The sequence below is a fragment of the Pezoporus occidentalis genome, unplaced genomic scaffold, assembly GCF_034315485.1.
Source record: "Pezoporus occidentalis ecotype Australia unplaced genomic scaffold, CSIRO_AGI_Poc_V1 ctg40, whole genome shotgun sequence".
Lineage (NCBI taxonomy): Eukaryota > Metazoa > Chordata > Aves > Psittaciformes > Psittacidae > Pezoporus > Pezoporus occidentalis.
This window is the reverse complement of record NW_026915725.1, coordinates 4,132,839-4,159,428: the sequence shown is the minus strand read 5'-3', so window position 1 is coordinate 4,159,428 and position 26,590 is coordinate 4,132,839. Positions and strand designations below refer to the sequence as shown.

At 36.7% G+C, this 26,590-nt stretch overlaps 1 protein-coding gene across 5 annotated transcripts; it reads right to left on the bottom strand.

The window, feature by feature from the left end:
- Positions 1–441: 441 nt before the first annotated feature.
- NSUN6 (NOP2/Sun RNA methyltransferase 6) lies at positions 442–26,207 on the bottom strand. 5 transcript variants are annotated; one of them, XM_062633692.1, is made up of 12 exons: positions 25,692–26,207; positions 23,130–23,224; positions 22,223–22,378; positions 20,792–20,871; positions 19,508–19,617; positions 16,935–17,088; positions 15,311–15,392; positions 14,194–14,313; positions 12,820–12,964; positions 10,866–11,014; positions 9,017–9,142; positions 442–1,502 (listed from the first exon to the last, which is right to left on the bottom strand). In XM_062633692.1, the coding sequence occupies exons 2-12, from the start codon at positions 23,202–23,204 to the stop codon at positions 1,431–1,433; spliced, it is 1,269 nt and encodes a 422-aa protein (XP_062489676.1). In that variant the 5' UTR covers positions 23,205–23,224; positions 25,692–26,207; the 3' UTR covers positions 442–1,430. The 5 variants fall into 5 exon arrangements, with proteins under 5 accessions (XP_062489676.1, XP_062489675.1, XP_062489674.1 ...); XM_062633691.1 differs by lacking the exon at positions 442–1,502 and adding an exon at positions 4,486–6,087 and having other exon boundaries at positions 10,866–11,011; XM_062633690.1 differs by lacking the exon at positions 442–1,502 and adding an exon at positions 4,486–6,087 and having other exon boundaries at positions 25,688–26,206.
- Between the last annotated feature and the right edge of the window lie 383 nt (positions 26,208–26,590).

The window sequence follows — 26,590 nt, the reverse complement described above, 5'->3', positions numbered from 1 at the left end:
AACATGAACTGTGGGGAACACAAGGAAGAGGGTATTTTTCTAGAAATAAAATGATAAGCATTTTTTAAACATCACTACATGAAATTGTAGACAAAGGATTTATAGGTAAGTAGATCTGTTGTGTTGCTAAATGGATATATAAGAGTATAAAAACAGTGTCTTTTGATACCAGAGGATTTTCAGGGTATCAGTGGAAAGCTATATTGGAAGACTTTGTTGTTTGATTCATATCAGATCACATGTAAATGGGAAGAGAAGCTAAATGGGAAGAGAAGTTAAAATGTCTTGTTCTGTGTAGCCTGGCTGTAGTTATTTTACCAGCTTCAGTAAATGCTGTTGCTCCCTACAAATGTTATATGACAGCTGTGTGTCCTCCAAGAAGTGATCTATGGATTCCACTTCAGTAACTTTACTATTTTTTTTGTGGGTTTTGATTTTGGGTTTTTTTTGTGTATTTTTCTTTTTTTACTTTTGCTCTAGAGAGTGTTTGTTGTCCACCTTTCTTAAAGTAATGCTTAAGGAATGTGTGGCAGAATTTCTGAGCACTGAGCAGTGGATGAAAACCGTGGAGTAGGTAGCCATATATAGACAAATAAATGAGAAAATAAAGAGCATAGTCCAAGCCCTAGTATTTAAGTATGGGCTATGTATTGATTTATGAAATATAAATATCACAAAATAAGGCATGTCCCAATCCAGCTAATGAATCATGTTTTCTATAGTGCTGCTGATTATGTACAGACAACATAGTAACACCACATGTATTTCTTAGGCAGACTCAGTAGGTTTTTATTAGCCTTGCTAAGATACTTTCTGTCAGTTACTGTTTTATGAGTGATAAATCATTTGTAATGTGAGCTTGTACTACACATATTGCATAATAGCACCTGCCTGCTGAGCATTACTTTGAAAAGCACTTTAATAGAATTATTTCAGTAAGAAGCTTTAAAAATACTCCAACTGGAGGACATATCAAGGGTTATTGTGATGAAATGTCTTTGCAAAGTTTTGCCAATAGAAAATTTAATATTATTGTTTGCATTAGGATATTAATGAGTTCATATTTCCATATGTGGTTTCAGAAGCTTTGAATCTGAGAAATGGTAAAGGTCCCAGTGAGCTCCAGAGTCGTCTTATGTATGTGTGGTACAAAGCAACCTGTAAAATTTCTATTGAAATGAGCTAAAAAGATAAAACCAGTGAGACAGAAGGAAAGAGGGGAAGAAAAAAGAGTTAAGTGATACATAGCTCTTGTCAGCTCTTGCTCTGTATTTTTCTAAAGAATTTCAGTATATGGAAGGAATGGGATACATTTTAACAATTACATGTATATATGTTAGATGTTTACCTTATTTTTGTATGTCTTTTCAAATGAATACACATCAGTACTGTTCAGTAGCCCGAGTCTATCCTTTATCAGTTGTTTAGTGTCACACAAACACTGTGGAAAAAAAGAATTCTTGAGCAGGGACTGGAGGGGGTGAGAGTAACAGTCTCCAGACCTAGTAAGGGACAGACAGTGGGGATGAGTAAGCAAACAGGTTTGTGCACAAAGGCAGCATCAATTAGGATTTAAAAGCTGACAAACTATTTTTAAATCTACCCATAAATTACTGCCTAGATATGAATCCATGAGTATTCTAGAAGACTATTTTAATATTCTGTCTGGCATCAGGAGTTCAAAATTTTAGAGTTCCACAATTTTTACTACTTAAGGTGTAAAATCAGATAATTTATCCTAAGGATTTAGCCCCAATTAACAAAGACTGGTTTTAAACCCACAGTGAGTTTGAGTGGTGTACCTGGTTTCACAGATATCTGTAAGCTCTTCATCTGTAGTCCTTACTGTAATAGAGGAGAAGGAAATGAAATTTCACTCATCAAACCCTGAATAAAAGCAGAGACCTATTTTTACTTCTCCTTACATATGTGGTTACTTACCCTATACATACAGTTCCTGCCCGGGTCTAATACCCTGCCCTTAACACTTACTGTCTTTTATGAATTTGTTAGTAATTGCCTTCTTTAAGCTCTGTTGGTTTGTGAAGTCATGCTTGCATTCTGTGACACCTGCAGAGGTTTTAATGTGATCCATCATTCCCTTAGCTGGAATGCAGTGATCCATCTGATTGCTTTTAATCAGTGTCTATCCAAAGTAAAAAGATTCTTGTAAACCACCTCCTGTGTTAGTTACTAAAGCCTCTTAAAGATTTATTTTGGTTCGTGGTTACATTTGATCTCTGACAGCTTTAATGCATCAGGCTGGAATCTATTTCCCAGATGCTTTCGACTTTAACTCTATTCCGTCCATGAAAATAAAGCACATTGCAAAAAACTATTACATAGTCTAGAGAAAGAACAGAATTTTTTTTTTTTTTTGGAGTGTAATATAACATTTCTGGTGTACATTTACTTATATTTATTGCTTTATTGCAGATCTTTCACCAAAATTTTAGTTCTTCTATTGTCTGTAAAGTATGTGGATGCCATTTTTATTGTGAGTGTTTTTAATCAAATGTTATTCAATCAGATTTATTGCTTGGCAATTTGTCTGTAATTTATTTCTCCACTTCTATATAACAAACTGTTATATATGAGCTTACAGTAGTTTTATAGACAGTTTCTTTTTATAACATACCACCCTAGAGACGTGTTCCTACGCAGCTCAAAAAAAAAGATTTTTATCAGATATAATAGAGATTAAGCTGATTCTTCTAACTCACCTGTGTTCTCTTTTCTTACTTCATTCTTACCACTTTTATCTATTATGCTTACCTACTCTGCACTGAATTCTAGCAGCAGAGTTGGATTTGCTCATCAGTTTTCTTAGCAATGAACAATTAAACATAAGAAGAAGGTTCTTTATGGTTTAAACTACCCACTCCAAAGTAATTTCTTGTTGATAACCATCACCACTCTATTTCTTACTAAAAAATTTCCTTTTCCTTAAAAAGCATATGAAATCATATGATCTAAAACTTGGTGGACTCCATGACACTGAAACAGGAAAAAGCTGTGTAATAATTTCATACTATACTAGGCTGCCTATTTTAATACTTTATATTGACAAAGAAAGATAAATATTTATATTTGGCACTATTACTAATCACTATTTCTGCAGACAGAGAAAAATACTTTTCAGGCTTTCTTAAAGACAGAATCTGCATGCCTAATTATCTATTTTGTAGGGTTAATCTTTACAATGATAACTTTTTTAATATATCAATATCTCATATAGTATATATATAAATATATACATATATTTAATTGTGCTTCGGCACCAACTGCTGAAGCATAATGATTCAGTGTGTAAAACGTTCTTATCAGGAAAGTAATCCTGTTATATATTAAAAATATATATACACTATCAGAATTGTGACTTTGGGAAAGTATTGCTACACTTCCAGTTAAAGTCACAGTAAGGTAGTAAGGTTAGAAAAAAAAACAGGATAAAGAAAAGAGAAAAAAGAAAATAAAGGTAAAAAAATAGAAAAAGAGAAAAATAAAAAAGAAAAGAAAAAAAAAGGAAAAAAAATAAAGGAAAGAAAAGAAGAACAAAGAAGAGAAAAGCAAAAAGGAGAAAAGGCATATATCCAACTTCACTGATCTGATTTAGCCAAGCCTGTAGTCAAAAGGAAGTCCGCTGGAGCCTTTAAGGGATGATTTGGAGCATCTTAATTGAGTTTCTGTTCTCTCCCATCACCATCACCACTCCCCAAATTATCAATGGAGAGAGGAGCCTAGGGGAAACAGCTGAGGCTTTTCCTTTTAATATGCTAAGTGTTCTTTCAAATAACTCTAATAGTTAAAGTTCAGGTATCAGTAATATTTTCAGGTGAAGTCTGGTCTGCAATTACACTGGAATCAAATACAGTCAGTTATTTTTCTCCCCTTCCCCGCTTCCTGCCCCCCCCCCCCGAAACTTCTCATATAAAATCAAGTAATACCACCTTCTTGAAAAGCCTGTTTATCATTCAAAACTAAAGAAATCGGGGCAGGTCTCAACAAGTCTTCCACTCACATTCAGCAATCTTAATTCTTTCAAATTCAGTTGCAAAATCCTACTACTGAAACTGGAGGCAAAGTTCCTTGCTTTACATGCATACACAAATTTCAGTATATAGTCTATGTGTGCTGATCAATGTTTACAGAATTTACTTATTCTGCAAAATGAAAATTCTTTTTTACTAGTACTGAGGTAAAGATTTCAACATGTACTTACAATAAAAGTCTAATCCCTTTTGTTACCAAGTAATTATTTCAGCCATATTTAGATGAAAAAGATTGTAATTTATAGTAAGAGCTTTCATGATTCTGAACAGGATATCTCACCTACTACTGATGAAATCAAAATTATTTTAAATCTTCTTTAGACACATTGTGGTTAATTGCAAGGAGTGACCAACGAAAGTAGACAAGTACTAGACAGGAATTCCATCCTCCTATTCTGCTAGCGTAAGCCTTTCAGAGGATGTACTAGTCAACTGTGGCAGAAGGGACATTTATTTAAGAACAGTAGAAAACATATGGTATCCAAACATTTACAGCAAATATAAGTAAACAACCAAACTACTGAGAAACAGAATTGTAAAAATTGTTTTGATTGTGAGCAAATGCAAAAGTACTTCTGACAGTATAAAGACAAATAAAAGAAGTATCACTCTTTCTAATCCAACCAAATAATCGTGTGAAAAAAACAGACATTTTCCAGATAATGCTTTTAAAAACTGGAAATCGATGATTAAGAGGAAAAACTAAACACACACAGATGTCAGGTTATGTTTTTGAATTGTACTAACTTTTTCTCTCTGATTTCAGTGCTATTGTCAGTTCTAGCAGTACTAAGAGAATACTGGAACTGAAACAGAATTTTCAAGTACATCTAATTTAAAAAAATTAGATTACTAAATCTTTGAGCAGTGTATTAAGGCAGTTGTCATTAGCATGCTTCCCCAGTTTCAATTTTCCTATGATTTTAGCTGGTGATGCTTTCTAACCAGTGAAGAGTCAATATTCTTAGTTGTTTGAAAGGTGATTTGCAACATTTCAGATGGTTTTATGCATTGTTTTCTGTCTTTTGATATATTAATCACAACTGTAGCCCCTTCTGTTGCAAATGTTTGATTTTAAAATTGTCACTTGTCAGCCAGTCCAATAGGCTATTTCAGAACCAATACAGTTAATGCATGGGAAGTTTGATGTTGAAACAATATTTATTTACATTCCCAGAGTGAGATGGTTTAATATATTCATGCTGCTATAAAAGACATGCTACAAAGCCTAATCGTATTTTGTGTATATACTATGTGTACAGAGAATCTTGCTTGTATTAAAATAAAAGAGAAATGAGGTTCTAAGTATCAATTTATAAAACAGTTCTTTGTAAAATATTAGTGTTTCGTGAAGAAACCTTCATTTAATGAAACATTGCCTACTGGTAAACCTCCAGAGAAACAACCTTTTCTAAGATTCACAATAATAGTTCCCATCTATTTTTTTTTACGTTTGCATTTCATAAATTAGCTCACTTCCCCTCCAAAGAAACCCCTTCCTACACTTGCTGCACTAGATAAGCTACTCACACAGGGCAGACAGCAGTGTGAGTGATCATACTTGTCATTCATGCACTGACCTCCTGTAAATTCAAAAGCAAATGCAGACTTAAAAATGATGCTGCCCTTCCCCCAGACATGATTTTCTTTCTGCAACCTGTGGCTCTTTCCCAGCAGAACAGCTGGCAGATTTTATGGCTGCCATAGCAACCCTGCCGTCAGCGCGTTGGCTTGGCAACGTTGCAGCAGTGAGAAACACACTTCATGTCTCAACTGTCCATAGACGCACAGAGGTATTTTTTCAGGTGCCATTCTTAAATGCTTATTTACTGTTTGATTTAATAAACTTTGCAATAAAAAATCCTATACAGTCCTTATTTGCCAGTGAAATCAGATCATCTTCCCTGAAATCTTGCAAAGAATTAATATCCATTCCCTGCAATGTCACAGCAGATGGATCAAATCTCTGCAGCAGCTTCAACTGATCAAGCGGCAGTCCAGCTCCCCTCATGCCTTCTCCTCCAATGTGAGGCTCCTTTTTAAGCAACAAGGAAAAGCAAGTTATTGCATGAGTAAAGTTCTTAAATGCCCTAAATGTATTCTGGTAAGTATATGCAGAGCTCCCTGTTCATATGGACAAGCTGGGTGTGTATCATTCATACCAGGGGAGGATTTAAAAGTAATGTGGCCCTTCTTTTCTTGGCTTCAGCTGGCCAGGATGTATAAAAGCATACATATAAGGTCCAAATTACTTTGAGGAGGTCGTGGTGCACCCTATTCACTTCAGCCCAGGAATTTAGTGCACTTACTGAGGACAGGTGTACGGGTTTAAATCAATGCATTACTCAAAGGACAGAAACATCACAAGAAGGTTGTTATCACCAGACAATAAGGTCTAAAGGTTTTAAGTTACTACTTTTAAATGACGCAGAGCTTCTGTGTACTGACTGATAGCTACACGTTAAGTCAAAAATAGTGAATCCTTAGCCAGTTACCAATATTACTCAGTAACAGTAGTAGAAATAACTGGATTCTTCACATTAAAAATTCAACTGGAGACTGAAAGCCCCATACCAAAATACTCTGCCACCTGAAGAGCTATTATTTATTTTGGAAGATGAAGCAGCAGAAAAATGTCAACTTCAGATTTTTTTTCATGTAATTTAGACTAATGGGTAAATGGGACTACTGTTACATGTGTAGGTATACGATGGTAAAGAAAGATAAAGGGAACAGTTTCACTATCTGAATTCAGGAGATAACATTTGGCATCAAAATCCTGGAGAGGAGAAGGGCTTAAAATCACTGCCCTTTTCTCAGTATTTCCTGTGAATAGCCTTGACTGCTTCTTGGTATAAATATACCGATTCCTGGAAAAACCTGATTCTTAAGTGGACTGTTCTTTACATGCATTCAGTAAGAAGATACAACAAAATGTACAAAAGCTGGCATTGCAATATCAAAAATTAGTTTCCTTTGTAAATCTAGTGTAGTCTATCATGCAGCCTACCACAAAGCACTTTTTTTGAGCCATCCCACTTTGCTAACACAAGCTCACCCAGTCAGCACATGACACAGTTGCTTAACCACATACTGTATGCTGTAAAGCTGGGCAGCCGAGCATTTGCAGCCTGATTCTTTCCTTCCTTTCTCTCAGCAGGACTTCAGTGCTTTCCAGGTAAGAGACAAAAAGAGGTGTCTCTTGCAAATTGAGAAAAAACAATATACAAAGGGAGACAAGGATAGCAACTCATAGTGGATGGAAAGTTAGAAGCCTAGGGAAAACACTATTACATTGGGTCAAGCAACTTGCTCAAAGACAGACCAGTTTTCTCCTCTACTTTTTCATTTTTCCTTCCAGTTAATTTACTGCATTTAAGCTGATACACAATATCTATCTCTCATGTAAGCCCCTAAGGGGAAGTAAGTAAGTCTGCACAGACAAAGGATCAACTGCCATGCAGTAACCTCCACCTACGAGATCAACACCCAAGGCTCTGTCTCCTGTTCATTCCTTACCTAACATGATTCCAGGACCTGTTGCTAATTTGAGAAAATGGGAGACACTTAATTGATTATATAAGGAAGCTTTCACTGAGAGACTAGAATAATATGAGAAATACATAAATGAACATAAGGTAAGTCAACCCTAGAGTGCAGTTCCTGTTCATTGGAAAAGATCACCTGACTACCAGGGAACTGGTTGTAAAATACTGGAGACTTTCTGTGGGTAAACAATTCAGTATCGTCTCATTTAAAATATACTATAAACAAAGCTTAATTTTTACAGATAAGGCATTTGTGTGTGAAAATTAGAGCTTTATTCAAGACTGATATTACTGGTGAGAGGAAGCTCATTAAGCAGGAATTAATCTTGCATTTGAGTTAACATGCCTTCTGTTTTGCTTTATTGATCAATCAAGGACAATTTTTATGCTGTTAGGTAAATGTATAATCTCAGTTGAAACAGCTGGAACTAAAACATTCCTAATAAATGGATGGTGAGAAAACAGGCGGAAAAACCCTGACACAATTTTTTAAGAAAAGCTTCAGTTCTGTTAAATCTTTACCAGCCTTCAAACAATTTTTTATTGTACACCTGTTGCATATATTTTTTAAATTTCAGTTAAAAGATGCATCTAAACTTCTTAAGACAGATGCAAGTCATCACAATATATAAGTTAGCTAAACAGGTTAGACTCTTCCTCAAACTATGGTGATAAACAACTAATGCACCCAACTCACCACATCAACAAAGAGGAAGATTGATGCATATGGCCTGATGATAAATTCTTTCAAGGTAGTAATAAAGGTAACATATTTTTCTAATGTATTTAGTATAGATAAAAGATTCTACTATCTCCCTATATATTACCTCCTCCTAGACTTACTTATTAATGGTAGACAGTGACTCTAAAAATGACAAGGTACATTCTTGGGACAGTGAGACTGAAATAAATTTGTTCCCTCATTCCTTTACATAATGCAAATATAGCTCCCATACATATTAAATCCTCCTTCCTCAAAACATAAGGTTCTTTCCATTTATCTCCCATCCTTTAGGCAAGTCTTCACTACTTCAGTGGCATTAATAAAAAATTTTTCACCTCTTCTGTGAATGTGCAAAAAAAAGATAACAAAATATATGCATTAAAGAACAACTGCAAGAGAATTTTTTACCCTGTCTTGAACTATCTCTTGTCCCTTTTGTGTTTTAAATGACTTGTACAAATCAAAACAACCATGGCACACAGTGAGAAACTACTTAACGATCCCTAAATGAAGCTAAATTAAACATGTAAATAGATCTGAAAGAGCCTCAGAAATGCTTGTGTTATTTCTATCCACAGCAGTTAAAATTGTCTGCAGTGAAAAAGATTTATTGATAGCAAATATAGCGTGTATCTTCAGAGTGCCAAAACAAGCTCACTGGATTGTGTGAAATACCCTGAAAATACTATTACCTGTGGCTGAAGCTGGAGGCATGGAAAAGTTTTCAGGGCCCAAGCAACTTGCTCCTCATTTTCAGAGAGTGTAATTGTACATGTACTATATACTAAAACACCTCCTGGTTTCAGCAATTTCACTGCCTGCAGGGAGAAATAAGCACCAGTTCAGCTTATTTTTAAATGCAAAAACTTTCATATTAAGCAACACTAACCAAGAAACCATTAAGCTATAATATGAAAACTTAGCACTTAATTAAACTCAAATCTTTCTGTCTGAGACAGGCATTAGGATATTAATTCTTCTCAGGAAATACAGTAAAGGATCCCACGGATTACAAAGATTCTTCTTCCCAAATCAGCATTATAGCTCTTGCAGTTTATTAATGCCACTGTGATGATTCATCTTGTAAGATTTGTTATTTGTACAGCTCTGCATATCCCATACAAATTAGTTCTGTTTTCATCACCTGCTGCCAGCCATGTATACACAGTATTTTTATCAGCGATATTACATGTCAACTGTTTCCACATATTTGGCATGGAAGCTATAGATACACTGCTTTTCAAGCTGTGCTTCCCTCTGAATACATATAATTCAGCTTTAGAAAAGCTTCATGGAATCTTGTCTTTAAGCATCAGCCCAAGCACACCTCTACTAGCATGAAAAATACAGCCTCCTGGCTTTGTACTCCACCTCATACCTCATGCAGTACCTCACAGCACTATGCAGTGAACTTACAAGAGTCTGTGCTGCTGCAGACAGAAGACTTTAACCTGCCCCATGACTTACTAGAAATTAAAAGTGATGAAACTGAAGGAATGAAAAAAAAAAAATCATAGAATACCAGGTTGGAAAAAACTTCAAATATCACCTGGTCCAACCTTTCCTGGCAAAGCATGACCTAGACTAGATGGCCCAGCAGCCTGCCCAGCTGAATCTTTAAAGTTGAACACTTGAGGAGTCCACCACTTGACTGATAAGATTGTTCCGATGGCTGACTGTTCAATCAGAATCTCCCCAGGAGTAACCTGTACTCAAAACTCTTCACCTCTTCCATGTTACTCCTTGTAAAAAGGGTATCTCCAACTCCTTTAAGTCACCCTGTAAATTCCACAAATGGTGATAAGGTCTCCCCTGAGCCTCCTTTTCTCAAGGCTTAAAAAACCTGGTTCTCTCAGGCTTTCCTCATGGGGTAGCTTCCCAATCCTTTGATCACCTTTGCAGCCCTTCTTTGGATTCTTTCCAGCCTGTCCACATCTTTTTTGCATAGCAGGGCCCAAAACTGAACACAGTATTCCAGGTGTGGCCTGACAAGTGCTGAGTAGAGTGGGACAATGACTTTATCTCTGCTGGTGTTCTTGTTGATATAACCCAGCATCTTGTTGGCTTTCTGTGCTGCAGCAGCACACTGTTCACTCATACTGAGCTTGTTGTCCACCAGGACCCCCAAGTCCCTTTTCTACAAGCTGCTCCCAGCCAGGCAGATCCCAGCTCTTGGACTGTGTTTTCCTAGGTGCAAGACCTTACACTTGTCCTTGCTGAACATTGTAAGTTTCTTGTTAACTCACTCTTCCAACCTATCCACTTCACCCTGCACAGTGGCTCTCCCTTCCGAAATGCCCACTTCCCTGTGAATACAAAGGGTTTTATTTACTATAACTTACATATACCTTTCCCATGCTCCAGTGAATTGATTTCACCTAGCAGATATGGTGCAGCTGAGAGGTTAACTGGATCCTAACACTTCTTTACTTAACTGTTGAAAAGGCAGGGAAAATGAGGTACCGTTTTTCAGTATGAAGTTTTATGTTGCAAAAGCATTTATGGTCAGTTTAGCTCATCTACTCAATGATTAATACATACCACCGTGAAAAGCTTCCGCTGCAGTGGTTTGTAAGAGGTCACTTCCTTTAAAGTTGATGTATAAGCCATGTTTGGTCTCTGCCCCATCCCACTACATGGAGCATCAAGGAGAATTCTGTCAAATGACTCTGGTAAGAATGGAGGTCCTTCTGTAAAAAGCAGTAATGCGAAATGTGGCTGGTTTTTACTTTGAGACTTCACCATAGATAAGGACAAGCTGTTACTGTATCTACAGAACATTTATGCTATAGATGATAGTGTCTCTCAGCTGGAGAGAAGTCTCAGCATTGCTTGTGGTAGATTTCATCTTCCAGAAAACCAAAAAGTTAGTTCTGTGAGCTCAAACAATACATGATCTCTTTAGGCAATAAGATTTTTTTAACCTTAATAATTCAAAAGTAAAATGTAAAAATGATCAAACAAAATGTTGAAATATGATTGGTCAGAGGTGCTGGCTACAGAGTTGTACATATAGGCTGCAATGAACCAGTCAGCTCATAACTGAACCAAGTGTGCAAATCTTCACAAAGAGAAGCCTGCAATTAAGGCAGCCAGTAATAATACTGTCTATATAATAACTATTTCTTGCAATGCATATATTTCTGTAGAAATAAAGCACTTCAAAATAACATGAAATATTACATGTTCTAATGTGTGACATGTGCTGTCCCCACAGCAGAACAATTCAGTAAACAAGGATTGTGAAGACAAGAACACTTTTTGAATATCACCTGGGTAGATAAGGGAGTATGTAACTTCTGTTTGCAGAGCCTATCCTTTCATCTGAATCCCACTGACTCAACAGCCCAAAAGTTTCTATCGCCTTAGGGCTACAGAGACGCTTCAGATCAGCATCACCAAGGCAAAAATGGCTCCATACGTATATCTGTGAGTATCTAATGAGGAAGAGAGACATACATATATGCTTTACCTCCCTTCTTCCTTCAGTTCCTCAAATATTCAAGCTGGGTTACAAGTGAAAACAAGTGAGTGACTTCACACTACTACTACCTAGCTTGTTCTAGCACTACAAAATGAGTCTTATCTATCTACGTCTGATCCATTACTAAAACGTTCAAAATATGCCATGTCTTACTTGCAGGGACCTACAGAAAAGCCTTCATAATCTCTCAGTAATACAGCTAGCTCTTGTTCATCTGTGTAAGTGCTACATACCACCTACAATATTTTATGTTCACAGAAAGACTTTAAGAAAGTACCTTTATTCCTCCAAAGCAGAAGTAACAGTAAGGCACAGAGACAGTGAAGGTGAATTATGCAACCCGATTCCTATTTAGGCTAACCAGTGACTGGGATAATATACAGTGAGAAAGAACAGCATACTTTGCACAACAAACTAAAAATAATCAAGACAGAAGATACCACTTAAATCATTCCATCATGGGAACAGAACCAGTATCATAAATACAGCACTTCAGAAAAGCAAATTAAATGAACTTAAAATAATACACTGTGCTTCTATAGAACTTTCTCTTGAACAGCTGAACAAACATCAATGAACTAAACCTTGCAGCACTCCTGGGAGTTAGGTATTAATAACTCATTTTACAAATAGGATTCTAAGGCAGAAAAGCCGAACAATTCTGCAAAATATTTTTTTCTCTCAGAGTAAGTCAATCATTTCAGAGCATGGGGTTAAACATTACCACGAAAGAAGGTTTAAAGCTTCTTCAGTCTTTGATATTATCTGAGAAAGAAATGCACTTCCTTTGAGCATATTAGGTTGTGATAAGGACAGATAGTTTAAGGTTTGTGTTTGCCTCATGGAGAAGACGATCATCAGAAAAGACTAGAAAATAAATGAATTCACAGTGCTAAAGCAACTTAAGTATCTGCCAAGATTTTAAGGACTTGCAGACCTGTGGCAGTTTTAACACCATTAGTGCAAAACCTTAGTATTTTATTCGAAAAGCTACGACCCGAGTTACTTTACCTTGTTCATCCTCTCTCTTCTCAACTGAAAGTGCCTTTGTTCCATCATAGCAAAAAGCCTTAATGCAATTCAACTGCAGCAATTCAGCATTCTGCTTAATTTTTTTGACCTTGTTAGCTATCTTGTCAATGGCTATTACTTCTCCCTGAAAAACAGATGAATTCTTCATCAGATGCATAGGGATTAAATGGATGTGAAGTTCCTGATTTCCTTCCCCTGCCATGAGCAGTGTAACGAATGAAGCTTAGTTTTCCCTGCAGAATTTTGTTATTCTTAAATCCACACTCACACAGCCCTTGTTCACCCATATTTGCCATGATACCCTCATCAGGCTAGGTACTAGTCTGAAGCTGTGTGCATTCTGACTGGCACTAGATGCATAGTCACTCCCCAAGGGACCCTATATTGTGACTAACGGCAAGTGGGGTTTTTTTGCTTTTTTCTTTTTGTTTTGTACTGTTTTGCTGGGAAATAGGTTAAAATGGAAGCATTTAAAAGGGGGTAGAAGTCTCAAATGCACGGTAAAATAGGTCAACAGATTTTAAATTTGCATGGAGATGGTAAGAAACATGATTACATCCAGCTCACTGCTGAGGAAATGAGGCCCACATCCATGCCTCTGGCTTGCTCAGGCTCAATATACTGTTAGATTTGCAGTAGTTGTCACTCAAGTTACTTTGGGATATACAGTAAATACTAGAACAAATTTTAGATGTGGGGGTAGAGGAATCACAATTACGCATTATTCATTTTATGTAAGATTTCTCTTTTTCTCTCCCAAGATAAATCAAAACAGACACACACCACTATCTGCTAGATGAAATCTGTAAGCACAAAGAAAAGTAAAAAGTAGCATCAGTAAAATCCAGAACAGAAATACCATCTTCAAGAAAACCCCAAAGGCCACAATCTTCCACTAGACTGGCCATAGCAAATAGAACCTGTTGAGAAAACACGACGACTTTTTTCTATTTGGTGATGGCACTCTAGGGGCTTATGGAAGGGTAACACAACTAAGATAGACAGTGTAATTAATTTTTTTTTAGTTATTAAACTGTTCTTAACCCATGGGCTTTTACCTTTTTTTCCAATTCTCTTCCCCACCCCACTGGGGAGATGGAGAGAAGTGAGCAAGAGGGTGCATAGTACTTAGTTGCCAGCTGGGTTTAAACCATGTGCTGCTGCTTCTCACCTATCACTGTTCAACCTATTGCGCATTCACACTTACAACTGATTGTGCTTCAAAGTTAGATCTGTTGCTAAAGCAGTGAACTTGCTACACAGGCACTGTACTGCGGATAGAAAGAGGTAACTCCTTCTCCTGAGAGACTCTCAGAAAAAAGAACAAACTGAAAGACAAGAGTCTTCTCTTACCTGATCATGCATTAATGCTGCAAGATGAGTTGTTTTTCCTCCAGGTGCAGCACACATATCCAAAATTCTCTCTCCTGGCTGAGGGTTTAAAATATGGCTCACAACCACAGAAGGCAAGTTCTATCAAAAAAAACCCAAAACAACAAATAAGGGAGAATTCAAACCTTATGTCCTATATCAAGTCTTGTATCAAGGAATGACAGACTCATTGAAACAAAAATTCATTCAGCAGTGAAGATACCTATGATATTGCTGTCAGATCCCTAGTGAAAATGAACTATTGCAACTACATAAAGGAGACAGTATGGGTCAGAAATCTCCAATGGCTCTTTTTTTATTTAAAGCTTTATATGAAGATCTATGACTGAAGTTTAAGGGTTCATGACTATGGAGACTACAGTGCTAAGAGTCAAAATAAAATAAGCTGATACTATCAGAGAAACTGAGCAACTCTGTATATTACAATTATTTTACACTGGTATTTACTGTATGAACATACTGGTGTAGTATAGCAACAAGCAGTAAGATCAACAGGCAGGAGTTTAAACTTGCTGAATTAAGGTACTGAGAAGCTGAACTGTGCTATTAATGGTATAAACATAGCAGATGCATTGAAGAGAAATAATATGCAGTAACTGTTCACAGTACTGCATTTTACACAATATAGCAATACGCTGAAAGATTAACTTGGTTCAACACAAAGATACAAAAACCTTTTAAAGTTGTCTTTGTTATGTGTTGTCTTTGTTTAGCACAGTGTTCAAAAAAAGTCACAATAATTCACCTCACACATGGCAAATTCAAGCCAAACAAGCTGGAACAAAGGGTTGTAAACAGTGGCACAAATTCCAGCTGGCAGCCAGTCAATAGTGGTAACTGAAAGTTACTAGAAGTATCTGTGCAAAAAGAATTTTAAGTTTTTAAGTGAGTATTTAAGTCACTTTGAAGTCCCTTACTATGTCTCAGATGCAGTATGTTTAAACACGCAGTTACTGACTCCATTCTAAATGTTTTTTTTCTTTAAACCCGAAGAGTGAATTAGGTGCCACATTTATAAAGTAGAGAACATTCATCATTCTGCAAATAGTACAGACTTTACTTTTTGTAATAAACATACCTGTAAAAACAATTGACTAGGGAGCACATTGTCAAAAGAAGGACTAAGGTAGACTGGCTCTACCATTCTTATGCCCAGCCCACTGAAAAACATAAAAAAAAAAATAAATCAACTACTCTGATTTATTATTTATAACAGTATTCAATTAAAATCATTACACTTACAAATAGAAAATTGGAACAATAATCTCACAAAAATGAAAACATATATAAATCAACTAAGAAAAACTACATGATTAAGTTGGGTAAACCAGAACAATAAAGGTACTATGTTATAAATTGTAAATAGCTGTAAAAGCAAATTTTTATTTTTTGTACACAAGACAAACTGAGATCTAATCCAAGCCTTGGTAATGTAAAGAAATGCATTAAACCAGACTGTGTTAATTTCAAGCCATAACTGCTTTTGGCTAGCCATGTATGCACTAGGGAACTGGCATATGATTTCTCATTTAGGTCTTCCTCCATTTTCCTAGATTGGTCTGAGATTTCAGATTTCAGTAACTAAAGAAAAGCTATTTCAAAAACCTTACTGGAATATTGATTTGCCTGCAACACAAAAGTTTGAGCTTAGAAGCAACCTAGAAATTTTAAATATGGTTGAAGTTCTGACAAAGATTTCACTAAGACAAAAAGAAAATGGCCAACAAGACAAACAAGGAGAAAGCAAACTTGCAGACACCAGATTTTGTGTTACATGCTGCCACTCCCTGTCATCAAGTTAACAGGTACATCCTACCACTACTTCTACTATATTTGAGCTCTAATGTATCAGAAATTCTCTGACAGTGTAATTTCTATTTTTTTTTTAACTAGACCATTTGTAGTTTGTTCTCAGGATATGAAGTCTTGGTCATTAATCTAATGTCCATGCTCTTCTACCCTGCTTTTTGTATGTATTTTAGTATAGCATACCTTAGTATTTTAGATGACAAGAGAACAAACTGTATGCTTTGGCAACAAAAGAGAAAAGCAAGTAATCTTGAAATAGGCAACTACCTTGGCAAATGTTTGTTTGTTGGTTTGTTTTTTTTTTAAGGTATCTGACCTTATGTTCTATCCCCTGCTCCACCAAAAAAACCCTTTACAAATATTTTTAGGAGATGAGAGAAAACAGCAAGGCTGTACTTCTGTTCCTTCCAAATAGGAAACTGTTCTGTTGATACAGAACAATTTACTGAAATGCAATTTTTCCATAGTGAGAATGTTTGTCACTTCTGTTTGTTCTACATTATTGAAGTTATATCCTACATAAATTCTGAAAAGGCTCTCATTTCTCTTCTCCTGCCTCTCAAGTAAACTGGTATCTGGTACTACCCTGAAACTAAATGTTGAGTCTTCTAATACTTTAGTACTTTGCAGTACTTTTGTAGTACTTTAATCAGAATTGATATCACACTACTGCTTCCTTATTTCCAGAGTTACAGAAGACAGCAGGAGGCACAATTCTATTATATTCCCAGAAACTAATACTTCCTAAAAATTACTGGAAATCCCAACATGTAACACAGGTCTCGGTGAAAGCCGCCTTGTGTTTTATAAGTGGTACTGAGCATTTTGAAATGTCTTCCTATATTCCTTCCCTTTGCAGTTATAGGTGTAGATTGCAGTCACTATGGACTTACTTTAATGGGCCCTTTGAACTAAAGATTTCACTGCGACTCAGTTCGGAAATCCCATTTCCAAGGAAAACTTTGACTCCTTCAAATTCTTTGGCTCCTTTTTTACATTTCCCTTCAATATCTGAATACACAGAGACCAGATCTCCAGCTTTCAGAACTGCACAAAGAACGGAAATTTTGAAATTAATATTTTGACAAGACTGCAGTGACCAAATAATTCAGGTTTTTCAGTAGAGTATGTACTTCAACTCCTGTATCATAGCAAACTTTAAACTTTCTTAATGTTATAAAACAAAAAGACTGATATTAAGATCTGAAAGAATAAATGGTGAACAATGGCTACTAAATGACCAGAGCTATTGAGAGACACAAGGTTACAAATCAGACCATGTGTCTTGTTCTTAAAGAGGCCAGACAGATCTTCCGAGGTTTTTTATCACTGCATGGTCACCTATAAGTTCTAAGCACACTCCTCAGGATTCAGTCCTCTGTGTATGCTCCAAGCCTGCAAGCATCACTTACTGTACAAAGGCAGTAATACTAAATTTGTCCAATGATCTCTCAATAGCTAGATACACAATAGCCATAGCTGCTTCTTCTGCAACTACTGCTCTGATACAAATGACTATATATTCTTGTTGAAGTAATTTTTCTGGTGGTGCTCTCTTCGCTCTAAGGCAACTGCTGTTATCAATAATCCTCTAAAAGAGTTTTACATCTGGAATTAAATCCTTCAGAACAGTAAAGTATGTAAATATACACCAAATTTTAAAAGTTGCCTAGGGACTTTTTAACAAACTTTCTAAGCTAGAACAGAAAGAGATGAAGAAAGATGGTTTAGGTGATTTTTTATAATAGTAAGCAAGCTCTATGCACTGACTGGCTGAAAAAATAAGCTTAAAAATAAAGGTCTCCACTGTCAGCAATAAACAGTTTTTAAAAATTACTCCTGATGTGTCAGACTAGCCAAAGCAACAAGAAGATACGACAAGTAAGACTAATGGCAGTTCAGTGTCCCAACAACTCTCTGAATCATAGAACAGCCTACTGTTATGGTCTGCTTAAACTTCACTGAACAAAACTTGCAGCAATTTAACTCTTCCATTAAGCATTTTTGCAGTGATTTTTTGCAGTATTCAAACATAAAGGATTTTATTTCACTCTCTTCTGACAATCGTGTTTTTGAAATGCATTGATACTGTGTATGGCTCTTAAGCTTTTTGTAGCTTATATTGGCATTCTATAAACATAAAGCTTAGAGTCTGATTAGTTAAATTAAACTCAAAGCCCTCTGATAATTAGTTTACCCTCATTTGGGTTTCAAGTTCAGTGATTAAGTATGTGTTTTTGCTGTACTCTTTCTTTCCCTATTTAGACCATCTGTGCTTAATACAGCCTTATTATATTTGGTCTCAAGTACGTAGGATGCCATTTTATTTTACTTTATTTTCCTATCTGCAATTCCCCTGAAGTGTTTCTAAAGTTTTATAGTATCTTTTATTTTCTTTGAATTGATGTTGCATGCATAATTACATGCAGCAATTATGATAAATCACTAGTTGACTCAAACAGGGATTTGAATATTTATGAGGTTGTCTAAATAAGCAGTTTCAACAACTGCCATGGCAATATACTTATTTCATTATCATTTCCTAGAATGAAAAACATCCCTGTTCAGTGAATTGGACTTAAGCACATGCTTAAAACTTCTTGAAGGTTTTTTCCTAAAAGGGAATGAAGTTAAGTGGCTAGATAAATGCTTTCCTGACTCACTTTGTTTAATAATAAGACCCATGATGACTAGTAGATCTCATCACAATACAATAATGAGGTGAATCATCCAAAATTATACTGATTTTACATAAAGTTAATTTGACCTTTAAATAAAAAAGAAATAAGCTGCTGAACACCAAGCATGCATATGTAGATTTTTTATACTGGCCCATCAGGCACTGAAACAAAAATTTCCACTTTTTAAAAAATCTGCCATTAAAACTGAAAATTTTTCTCATCAATAGAAACTTTTTGTTAGATCTCTCACTCATAAACAATAGCAAATGAATTGCCAATGGATTTTTAAAAAAATCTATTTTTTTAGATCTCTAACTTAGAATCTGACAGGATCATGAAGGCAAGTGTCTTTGTGACTGAATAAAAAAAAAATATATATCTGAAAGTAGTATCTATGAAATAATCAACATGCATCAATTTATCATCCAGATGTATCTGTTGTGGCATTCCTTTTGTACTTTTGTTCTTTTTTTACAAGACTGGCAAGTGGTAAAATTCTGTGGGTTTATTCTACTGAACATTCATACTAAAAGTTTCAGTGTTCAGTAGTAAAAAAATCTCATAAAGAGACATATTTTACTTTCAACATGCTCTTTAAAATTATTTTCAAATGAAAATAAGAAACTGAACTCCTGGACAACTAAAACTTCTGCTAGGAATTACATATTGAAAAAGCAACTGTGAATAGGAAGAAAAATGTCACCATTTATTGGAAACTGTCATCAAGTGGTGACATTTTTTCTGTCCTCTTTACAACTTAAATTGGTGTATTATAGAATTCTTACATCTTGAGGTAGATATGATTCCAGGGACATAAACATGTGCTCCTCGAAGCACTGCATATCCACACTGGGCTCCAACAATGACTTCAGATGCATGTTTTTTTAAATCTCGCCTAAAAATACAAAATGCAGTTGAGTTTAAATTAAAAGAGAAAAAGCATACTTGAAAAAAAAATACCCTGCAAATGAAATCTAGTTCATAAATACTGGTTTTGTCACATTATAATAGATAGAATAGTTAACTATCCTGTATTAGATTGAAAAGAATTATTTTAGTCCCAGAGGAATCAAAGGAAGGAGCCAAGAAGGAAACCAGTCCTCGAAATAAAACATATTCTGGTACATTCTGCCACTATTATGAACCTGATGCTAGAATACAAATGAATTATACTGAGATGGAGAAATAATCTTCTATCCCTTCCTAGACCAGATGATTGTAAAGTGAATTTTTTGTGTTTAACAACTGCTAAATGTTTCTATAGTAAATGTGTAGCCAAGTGCTAGGAACTCCACCAGAAGAACTGTGAACAAGATGATACATAATCAAACTTACTAAAATGTAAACGTATTTGAATATAAATAAAACTGAATGTTCAGAGAAAGATGCTACAAGAGAGAATTGACAAAGAACAAATAGAATTAAATGCTATTTTAGAGCCTACAGCATTTACAAACTGTTATGAATCTCTACCTAATCATGATATAAACTGAATCTTAAGCATGCTAGTCTTCATTATGAAAATATTTTAAATAAAAGGCCCATCAATGAATTCAACAGAACAGTCAAGAAACTCCATAGGGGCACACACAAATGCATCATGGGAAATACCCAAACACATCTTAAGAATGAAGAACAAATAGTCACTTTGTAGGGGATAAAACTGATTGATGAATCCTTTCAGATTAATGATACAGTCTCTCTAAATTCTGCTCTGGACTTGATTCTTGTGGAAGAAAACCCTAGCTGTATGTAGCTACAGTTCATATTCCACTGCAAAAGTTTAGTTCTTCTGTCTGCCACTCAGCTGGCTTTCCAGATAGGATGTACATAATGTTACATTTTCCATATAAAAGCTCTCGTCAATAAGGAGAGATCTCTCTCTCTGTTTTCTTACATATTTTAAGAACTAAAACTCTCACCTGGTTAGGGTATGTGCTGTCCACTAGGTCTTAATATAAACAAACTTGTGTTTCATTTACAGTGAGTTAGTTATCATAACTGTTTAACAAGAAATCTGTAAGTGAAATATGAGTTATGACATGCCAAAAGACTGGAAAATTTCAAACCTGGGTCCAATTACAGGAATTAATAAGATGTCCTGGAGTTTCGGGTGCTCAAGAACTGGAACACATAGTCCTTTAAATTGCTGTTTCATTAAAAAACATAATTATTAAGCAACACTAAAAAATCTAATTCTTAATCGCTTAATTAGACTGAAAACTATTTTTCCATTTGAATTTTATAGCTGTAGCATACAAAAAAATCCCCCCAAAGTAATGAAACAGTTAAAGAGAGGCTGGGTAATAGCATGTGAGGAGACACTCCATGTTAAAAATACTGGTGTAAAAGACATTTAATATATTTAATAAACTGAGAAATAACAAGGCGACAATTACTTCAGGGAGTGGGACAGTGTTCTGACACTCATAACCCTATCACTTTAAAGAGATGATGTCTTCTCGCTGAGTCTTCTAAAATATAAACTTAAAGCATGCAAAACTATAAATTAACTTGTATCGTGTAAGTAAGTATTTTCTCTTAAGAAAAGAATCCATGACCATACTCTTGTTAAAAACTGTTATGTGGCTTCCTTTTCTAATGTAACATTTCAAAATAAAAAGTTTGTAAAAACCCAGCCTTAATTATGTTTTCAGAAAAGCATTTTCCCTTGAAGCAAAATATCATACTGCAATACCCATTTTCAGACTTCTACAATCAAGCTAAAATTAGCATAACTCATTACCATTCCAGCCAGCAGAATACTGTCAACTGCCTCTGCATCACAGAAATGTCTTGGCTCCTGTCATACAGTAACTCCCTGTACTCCCACTAATATTAATAATTTACTTAAAGAAGAACTGGATATTTTTAGACAGAGTGAAGATACAGGATACAGTTTCATAATAACCTACTTCTTAAGCATAATGTCTTACATATTATTAGATAAAAAAATGTTTAAGGTAAGTAAAAATCCAGGAAATCATATAAAGATTAAAAACAGGTTAAAACCCAGAAAATACAACTGCAAGGCATCACTCTGGCTTCCGTTTCTAAAACATGCAGATTTTCTCACTTTCCTGAACAGTTTGTTCAATTAGACGTACAGCCATTCTCCTTTAAACTTAAAGTGTTCTAAACATGCTGAACACTCCATACTGAACTACAATTTCTATCTCTTTGTACCACGTTATCTAAACTTATAATGGCTTTACAGTATTTAGCACAGTAGTACCCCAATCCTATCTAAGGTTTGGATCTGCCAGATGAAAAAGATTTGGTTGTCTTTTCCCTCTGTTATTGCTTTTCTTGAATGTATTAGATGATACTGCATGACAATAAATTTACATTTAATGATGACAGGAAGTCAATATGACTGCATAATGTTAATATTAGTGGACATGTATTAAGTTATAGTTTCCAGTAATGAAAAGCTCTCAGAATCAGGCAAAAGATGAAATACCCTGTTATTTTTGCTGTAACAAAGAAATTGCACAAACCTTCTGGATCTCTTCAAACAGCAATTTTTTCACATGTTTCACTGAGGCCAAGTGGGTATTAACTCTAACAGCTGAGAAAGCTGGTGGATGAGACAGATGACTTAAGAGAGATTGGTATTGACTCTCTGCCTCCTGTGTACCCAAAGCAGTGATAAGCTGAAAGCGAAAGAAGAGGTTTTATATTAAGAGATTCACACAGCAGCCTCTTGCTCAATGCAAAAAAAAAAGAAAAAAAGAAAACAACCCAACAACTGAATAAACATTCTGCAGAAATGGAGAAATATGGTTGTCTGGTATGCAGTAGTGAGGAATGTCTATGTCTAGAGGCCAGATTCCAAAAGCCTCATAAACTTATTGAGAAGGAATTGCTGGAAAAACAGTAGCATTAGCAAGACCATTGTAAAAAGGCTGCAGCAAGTACCAAAAGCAACTGCCAGCGAGCTCTGTGATACTGTACAGTCTTACCAAGATGGAAGAGTAGATTCAAAACTGTGAATTAATAAACTCTTACCCCGATATATAAAACTGTCATTTCTGCATTCTCTAACATTAGGAATTCATAGACTGCCTATAGTATTTTTGGTTCTACACTACAGCAAGGGAGTATTTCCTGTCAACATTATGTGATTAATAAGTGGTTAATTTTCTATGACATTTCTTCAGTGGGGTCCAAACCTGAAGTCTCAGATTTATGCTAAATTGAGCTTAAACATTTTTATATTACTTTGAGCCAACAGGCATAAAGAATAATTCTGTATTTTAAAGAGAACTGTATACAACAATCTGTGTCTAATATGGAAATGATACTTTATTTCTGGCATTGAAGTCACACAACATATTAAATCAAAGAAAAATTAACGGTGCTCAATTAGTGAATATTTACTGATGTGATATCTATTTCACATACCTCGTTGTTTCTAAACACTTTGGTGAGATACTCATCAACTTCACGTTGGAAAAAGATTTTGGGGAAAAAAGACATCTTCCTTTTGTTTTTAAAATCTGCTGGTGAAAAAATGAAATAAGCAAAATATCTGCTTCACAGCTTTTATCATATTCTATAATTTTATATAAGCGTAACATAAAATTACAAACTAAGCTGCAGTTTCTGATTCTTCTGGTTTAATAATGCAATTTTACTGTTCTCAAAAATCCAAATACTGCTCAGGATATGATCGTAACACTACTGTTAACTGCATTTCAGAATATGTTCATTAACATGGTTAGCACTTGCAATCACCTTATAACGAGGCTACTGGTTTCCTTGCTGTCACACCTTTCCCAGCCATACCTTCCCAGACTATTCCATCAGTGTTTAAAATGTGAAGAAAGCATCACAACCTCCAAATCGTGTCCTGTTAAATCTCTCCTCGGTATCCTTATCCTTGGGGAGAACTTGCTGTTTAGTCCTAGAATTAATTCACAAAGGCTTCTCACAGAATTTAGCTTTGACTCTTCTAAGTCACTTCTTTGAAATTCTTATTCTATTACATCATCATATCTGTTCATTTTTACAGATAATCTTCTAATTTTTCACTGTCAGATTTCTTTTTCTCAAGCTTAACGTCTTAGATTTCCTCTGTACCTAAAATTATCCAAACCTCATAATGAAGGGACTGTTTTAATTCCTTCTGAAAGCCCAGCTATAAAGTTCCTATGGTAGTTCAGCCCTGATGCAGCTTTTTTTCTTTCTCATTATTCTCTGTTTATTTTTCTCTGTAGGTAATAAAATAGTTATCTTCCCAAGTTGTATCTGCACACCCCTATATTGCCTGTATATTGAAAAACTATATATACTTCAGTCTGAAATAAGATTTCCTGAAAAAAATAATAGTTTACACCAGCATAAGTGGAGGGAAAGTGAGAACACCCCCTGTCACTGAGGTTTACTATATCCATAAGAAGGATAAATCAGAAACTTTGGTATTCATTATATTTGAATAAGAGGCTATCTGTCACTTTCATCATACAAACTCCCCCTCTCCACCATTTTTTTTTTTTATATATATTTCAGGTCCAGCTGAAGTTTTAATGCTAAAAGAATGTTATCTTTTTATCTTTAGACGTAACTTTTGAGCTCAAACAAAGGCACCTTTCAGTTTTATCAGTAGGAGTTTCAAGTTTTATTCCCAAGATTAGCAGCCTTTGAAAGAAAGAAATTGTAATGGAATGAATTGTGAAACAGTGACTTTGGTACTAACATTATGATGGTATATTTTTAGGAAATTAAATAGGTATTTTATGATGACCACAGAATCCCACAAAATGACTGAGATGATCTCACAATTACGTCTTCATGGAAAACCAACCTGACAGTCTGTTGGCAACAGGACTTGTTTCTACCTATTTTAAGATGTGACAGAGTGCCACCATGAAACACAACCCACCAGGTGGTCAGAAACAAAAGTTCTTGGTCAAAACCACTGTGCACAAAGGACAGAACTGCAATGAAGTTCTCTAAATGTGTTATAAAGGGCAGCTAGCCCCATGATACAAATTAACAAGACAACTATGCCAATAATGCAGAATCTCTATCGCTTGAAATTTCATACCAAAATAGAAAAGCTATAATGTGTTAGAAACCACTATCCTTCTAAACAGGATGGGAAGTATATTAGAATACATGACATTTAATGAGGGCCAACAGAAAAACAAGAACAAAACCAAGGAGATTTCACTTCTCCCTGTATAGATGGGGTAGATATCACACATAAGCATGATACTTCTAACCACAGTTAATGAATACTTTCGAAGAAAAGCTGAAGAGGGAGACTGTCAGCGCCTCTTCAAATACAAGAGTTGGACTTCAAACAGAACTAGCACGAAGCAGCTTCAAAACCTGCACCACCTTGCTGTTGGCTTTTTTTCAGACCTGCTGTGCTGTACGCCCTGCCCCAGGAAAGGCTTCTGGCAGACTTCAGAAGACAGCCCTTCAAGGAGCATCACCCCCTGTTCACCATGTCCGTACAGACTCCCCTGTGCCCCTGTTGGGAGCTGCCGCGGTGGATGCGCTGCCGGTACAGGGCTTTGACCTAATTGCGTGAATAAGCACTGCAAGCTGTCAAACGTAGCCACCGCCCAGCCATACCGAGTAAAATTTAACTTTCAAACTTCCTCCTTTCCCCACCCCTTCCCACACGAGGAAGAAGCCGGTTCGTTGCTGTGGGAAGCAGAATTTGGGGCTCTCTCCTTCATTCCCCATCAGCCCCGTCTCTGAACACACCTCGGGGAGGGGTTGGGGGGAGGCACTGCCCGGCACCTCAACCCAGGCTGCGCCGGGAAGCGGCGCAGATCAGCGGGATGTTTCTCCGCTGCCCCCTCAGGCACGGCGGGCATTGAGAGAGCCACAGACGAGGCCCCTCGCCGGGACGCTAAAAGAAGAACGGAGCACGCTGAAATCGGGCCTGGCCGTGTCCCGCCCTCCAGCGGCGGCGCGCTGACCCCCACACGCCGCCAGCCCCGCACCTACCGCCGCACACCGCGCCAATCCCTCCTCCTCCGGCGCAGCGGCAGGAAGTTCCGCCTCTGCCGCGGCAGGGTTTGCTCGAAGGCCGAGAGGGTGTTGCTGGCTTGGCTGTTACTATGGCCCCAGACGTGCCTCAGAGGGGTGGGAGTATTCCAAAGCACGGGGCCGACAGGGCTTGCCTGATCCCTGGCCGGGATAAGCAGCGCCCTCACAGCTCCTGCCGCCGGAGGAGTTTGCCCCGCGGGCAGATCCAGCTTTGCCGCGGCGCTGTAGGCTGGGTCGTTGCAATGTCTTCCTCCCTCTCTGGGGTATCGAGCTGTGCATTCAGCTGCTAGGATCGCAGACGGCAGGTACCTGCGGCAGAGCGGCGTGTTCCCGCCTTATGGGGCAGCAGCGAGCTTGCGACGCTGCAGTAGTTCGCATCACAAGTTCAATGTACAGCTTTGGTTCATAAGGAAACTCTTGACAAAGCGTTCCTGACGGAGTTTTGGGGTTCATTTAATTTTGGGGGTTTGTTTTCGCCTTTTTGTGTGTGTGTGTGTCCCCTGGTTCTGGCTGAAATAATTTTCTCCCTAAGAGCTGGTGCAGTGTTGTGTTTTGGCTTCAGTCTGCGAACAATGCAGATAACACACCGATGTAGCTAAGTAGCGCTTACCCTAATCACGGACTTTTCAGTCCCTCATGCTCTGTCAGCGAGAAGGGGCACAAGAAACTGGCAGGAAGCAGAGACAGAACACCTGACCCAAATTAGTCAAAGGAGTATTCCCTACCGTGCCCAGTACATAAACGGGGAATTCACCCGAAAAGCCAGATCGCTGCTCGGGTCAGGCTGGGGGTTGGTCGATGGATGGTGAAGAACTGTGTTGTACATCACTTGTGTTTATTGTTGGGTTGTTTTTTGT

Bases quoted from the DNA above. Each gene is read 5' to 3' on its own strand.
- NSUN6 (XM_062633690.1), bottom strand. From the start codon at position 23,204: ATGTCTTTTTTCCCCAAAATCTTTTTCCAACGTGAAGTTGATGAGTAT. The intron at 17,089-19,507 runs GTAAGAATTCTA...TTCTTTGTGCAG, and splicing joins AATCATATCTACCTCAAGAT to TTCTGAAAGCTGGAGATCTG. The intron at 9,143-10,865 runs GTATGTATTAAT...TTCTCCCTGCAG, and splicing joins AGCGGAAGCTTTTCACGGTG to GCAGTGAAATTGCTGAAACC.